This window comes from Polyodon spathula, chromosome 30, assembly GCF_017654505.1.
Source record: "Polyodon spathula isolate WHYD16114869_AA chromosome 30, ASM1765450v1, whole genome shotgun sequence".
NCBI lineage: Eukaryota > Metazoa > Chordata > Actinopteri > Acipenseriformes > Polyodontidae > Polyodon > Polyodon spathula.
This window is the reverse complement of record NC_054563.1, coordinates 3,331,059-3,335,969: the sequence shown is the minus strand read 5'-3', so window position 1 is coordinate 3,335,969 and position 4,911 is coordinate 3,331,059. Positions and strand designations below refer to the sequence as shown.

General features: G+C 38.8%; 1 protein-coding gene across 1 annotated transcript; it reads right to left on the bottom strand.

The window, feature by feature from the left end:
• Positions 1–496: 496 nt before the first annotated feature.
• LOC121302771 (E3 ubiquitin-protein ligase CBL-B-B-like) lies at positions 497–3,157 on the bottom strand. The gene is made up of 3 exons (XM_041232959.1): positions 2,815–3,157; positions 2,038–2,215; positions 497–767 (listed from the first exon to the last, which is right to left on the bottom strand). The coding sequence occupies exons 2-3, from the start codon at positions 2,203–2,205 to the stop codon at positions 513–515; spliced, it is 423 nt and encodes a 140-aa protein (XP_041088893.1). The 5' UTR covers positions 2,206–2,215; positions 2,815–3,157; the 3' UTR covers positions 497–512.
• Between the last annotated feature and the right edge of the window lie 1,754 nt (positions 3,158–4,911).

The window sequence follows — 4,911 nt, the reverse complement described above, 5'->3', positions numbered from 1 at the left end:
GGAAACCGGACGTTACACAAACACTTTCTCATGTTCTTGTATTGCAATTCCCCATTAATACATTTCTTCCCCTATCTCCTGCATTTCTAGAAGTGTTGGATCAGAGTTTGGACACTGCATCAAAACCCATAAGTGAGTACAGTGTATATAGCCTGGGAAACAGAACAAGGTGGTGCGAGTGCAGTATATTATTAGATTCTTCACTGTTCTTACTACATTGTTGGCACACAACACCATTTAATATGACCAACAGAATAAGCTGCAGTAAAAGGGCTGCAGTGAAATGACAGCAACATTCTAATCCCGGCCCCATTCCATTTCCAATATTCCAGGTTACAAATCCATGCACAACCAAACAAATGGTCTTAATTACACGATCTCTCAATACAGAACTGTAGACCTGATGTATCACCGGTACAGCTTTTATTTCACCCCTCGAACAAAGAAAAGCAAATAAAAAAAGATAAGCAGGAAAACAGATTGAACAGATAAACGTGAAGTATCCATTCCTCCTACCTGTCCTGCGACTGCTCCTCATACATCCTCTCCTTGCCCTCTTTAAAGAGTCGAATTGCCCTTTTCGATTTCTTTATCAAGCTGTCGATGTATATTTTAAAGTACTCGTTCTCGCTTAACTGAGTCAGTCTCTGATTCTCTTCATGCTTGCACAGTACAAGCCTCAGGTGCTGGTAGGTGTCTGGCAAAATATCCAGAATGTAAGGGGGGCTGTTTTTCAGCTGCAGCTTGGGGTTTTGGCAGAGTCTCACCTGTAGACAGATAAACAAAACATATTAAAATGTTGTTGGGTAAATCACTGCAATTAAATACCTCAAAAAGTCTAAATCTCTGGCTCTAGAGAACTTCACATCAATAAACTGATGCGAAGGACAACTGTGCACAAACGATATTGGGGAGCATCCTCCTTAACGCTATTGTGCAAAAGGGATCCATCGATAAGATTAACAAGCAGTGCTGATCATCTTAAAAGATCATCCAAGGTCAATGTGTGTGCAGTGGTCTGAGCTCCAGTGTTGTGTGAAAAAAAAAAAGATACAAGGATACAACATTTTATATTGGAACAAACATCACTTGAAAACAGGATGAAATTATCATGTTTGCATGCATTTCTACTCTATAATAAAGTTTAAAATGTTAAAAAAAAAATAAGATACCATGCTAAGGATATCTTTGCATAACTAGGGTTTTCACATGAATAACAGGTTCTACTAGTCCGATAATTTGATGAGTTAGGAGGTTTAAAGTGTATAGCTACTGGGAGAATATAACCCTAACCCATCACTGTCTAAATCATGGGAGCGGTACTTGAACGGTCACCAAGAGATCAACACCAAATCAGCCTTAATTAGCGCCACACACTGTAGCTGCTACATCGCAATTAAAATGGGTTTGCGATGCTGCGCGCATGAGCAGAGAACAGTGCAAATCAAACTTGCGTTACTTTGCCGCCCCCCCCCCCCCCCCCCCCCCCATTGGTCAATTAACCGTAAACGTTTCTTTAACACGGGAAGTGGAAGAGTTGTTAAATCGGGAATAGGTGATTATGTTATTTATCAAATATGTATTTATATATGGATATTATTATGGATTTTCTTGTATTTACTGCACCTTGTAAATCGCTTTGTGATGGTGGCCCACTATGAAAGGCGCTATATAAAATAAAGTGATTGATTAGAATTATATATGGACCAACTTAGAATGAACAGAAATCATATTCAAAGAAACATGAGGAAATAAAAACTGGCGGCTCAGACTATTGTAATTTTTCTCATATATAAAAGAAAAACAGTACAGAGGCCTCGGTTGGAGGTGAGACTTTTTAGTTAAGGAAAAAAGCATAACCAACTCGAATTATGTTTTGCTGGAAGCAATCGCTGCCTGCTTGAAACACTAGTACTACAGGGAGAATGGTCCAGTGAGAGTACATCACAGTGGCGCAGACTTTCTGGATCACTTCTCATCCCTGCCATGTATCCTGTTAAAAAGGACACGGTTAATACGGGTGTATCTGGCACTTACCACTTTATCCATCAGTTTCCATGTCTTCTCTACGGTGCGGCGGTCTGCCACCGCTTGTTTTGGTGGACCCACGGCGTCCTGAATAGCATCAAACAAGCCCGAAATCATTCCTTTTCGGGGGTTCGGCCCACGCCCCCCGGGGTTCCGTCCACTAAGTGCAGTTGCCATCTTCTTAATACTAACAAACACAAATAAATCCTCTAAATTTACTTGCACACATAGCTAACTTTTTACTGATGAAAATAAACAGAACAGTAAAATAAATAGAAAAAAAAAAACACTTAATGTACCGAACGAGTTCGTACACACACATGCGTGTATTTATATAAGCTATTTAGTTAATGCTAGAGATGACTTATTGCGTTTACAAATGTAGCTAAACGAAGACAACAAGCATGTTCTTTCAACTACCGTATCAGTCCATGTCCTTATTGTTTTGTGGTATCGTAGCAAATATTATCTGTCGGATCTCCAAACTTTGGGGAGATTGTGTATATATATATATATATATATATATATATATATATATATATATATATATAATTACAGACAGAAAATAAAAATAAGCCAACTTAGTTTATGTTCTTGCGAACAAAATATCTTGTAAACTGCAGTTAAGTGTCGCTTTCTGATTTTCAGCCGCCGTTCAACAATTATTTTCAAGACAAAACCTAAAGCATTTCTGTCGCACAATTGAAACTTAGCTAGTTATAAGACACTCGGTTCAGTGCGGTTTTCTGGGAGTACTGTGTGTTGCGTGCGGTGATCCAGACTTACTGCAGAAAACACAACGCATCCGACAGTCATCAGAACTGAGTCAATGGAGGGTCTCCTTTTCTTCGAACAACATTTTAAAAAAATACAGATATATATATATAATAAAAAAAAATAAAAAAAAACCCAGCTGAAACTATGTAAGCTGTTTTTCATTCAGCAGCCTCGAATATATCTTCCACGGCAGGTCAAACAGCAGCTTTCTTTATATAATCTTTATTACAATCGTGTCTGCCTCAGCATTGACGCCGCGCTGAAATGCAAGAGCCTTTTAAATCCTTTGCAAACTGCGAGCAACAGCGTCCCACTCCTCGCCTCCCTCTGCCCGGCGCAGAGGAACAGCTCGCTCGGGAGCCAGCTCAGGGTGGGAGCATGAGACGACCGGCTTGACTGACGCGATAGGTGCCTATCACAAAATACATTCACACAGCGTCACCGGCAGCGACCCAACCTGACAACACGATACACCAATAATAAACAAGCAGATACGACGGGGTTCTTCCGTCCGCAAGTTTATCAGCGAATTATATTGAGTGAGATTGTATGGGGTGGTGCTTCGTTTAATGATATGCACAGCAAGGGCTGCTGTAAACAGTTGTTTGTTTTTTCTGTAAACCACGTGGAAAGCAGCGCTGGTAAGTTACAGTGTTACTGCGAGGAAGCAATGCAGAGGTATCCGTAGCTGTGTTTCCGTCAACAAGACGAACACATTTCTAGCGAACTTTTCGCACAAAAATACAGTACAAGTCTTACCGTGGAAAAACAGGTTTCCACTAAACTGGGTTACAGCGAGCAAACAGCTCTACGAAATGACGCCACGAGTTTAACAAAATGGTTATCGCACAAATGTTCTTGATCCGAACAAAAAAATAAAGTTTGATGCATTTCCGTCCATTTTGTTGGATTTACGCGCTAGACTAGCGTGTAAACTCTAGCGAGTAACCCTCCAAATTAAAAATAATTACCGTTGTGCAACTTTTCATGTATTTGTTGAAGCTGTATTGTTTCCCTCATATGCAATTAAAGTAATAATAATGATTATGATAATAGTAATAATTAGACAGAATGCCAGTCCAGTATGAAATACCCTCCGGAGATTGCTGTATCGAAACTCTGCTTGTGTTTTTGAACGGTCAGGTGGAATTAAAATATACATTGGACAGAGGTCATGGCAAAGGAATGGCGTAAAAAGAAACTATCTGTGGCTTAGCAGATTTTGGTCAATGATAGCTGACTTCCCCTTGAAGTTTCAAGGTTTTTTGGCTACTCAACCCAAGCCATCTTAAACTCGAAGCTCAATGGATCGTTTTTGAATAGCCTATCTTAGTTTACTCAGAGAAAGTTATTTTAATCAGTAAAAACATCTTAGAAACAAATGTATTCTGTTATTTTTCAAAATATTTAGTACAAAGTACAAATAAGCATAATGCAAGGTGGTGTTTCTATGTTTATTTTACTAGAATAACTGCACCTTCTATTTGTTGATTTAAAGCTGCAGTTTCCTCATACGCTTTTTAAAATATGGATATTAAACAGTAGATTTTGCTTTTCCACACATGGGAAGGTGCTATAAAATGAGCCACAATACCATGTTTGTCTAGTACCACACAAATGATGTGTTATACTACACCATTATATTATTATCTGTGTTGTTGATGTGCTTTTGCAAATACGAAAAAGGAGACATGTGACAGATACAGTAGTGTCTTCACTGCAGTTATTTGTTTTCGTATATGTTATGAATTTATATTTCAAAAGCACTTATTTGCGCAGATATTTGCCATTATTCTATGAACACAGAGACACAATTAAATCTGTACTCAAAACTACAAACACAGTTATCTCCCAGGCAGTACTGTGCCTCTGTTCTGCAGCCCTGTAATTATTGTTTCCAGACCTTGCAGCAATTACCTAGCACTGTGCTAAGATCAGTGGTGATAAAACAGTGGATACAAATCTCTTCTGCTTGTGATTAGAAATAACATGATCAAGTAAACGATGAAAAAGAACAAAGCCAGAATTCTGTTAATGATAGAAACATGAATCAGGACGCAGGAGAGATTGAACTTTAATTTAACTCGATTGCCATAACTGCCATTT

What these genes read in the sequence shown, in the direction of transcription:
- LOC121302771 (XM_041232959.1), bottom strand. Translation starts at nt 2,205, where the DNA reads ATGGCAACTGCACTTAGTGGACGGAACCCCGGGGGGCGTGGGCCGAAC. An exon ending in GGAAACTGATGGATAAAGTG is followed by an intron (nt 768 to 2,037) that starts GTAAGTGCCAGA and finishes ATCTGTCTACAG; the next exon opens with GTGAGACTCTGCCAAAACCC.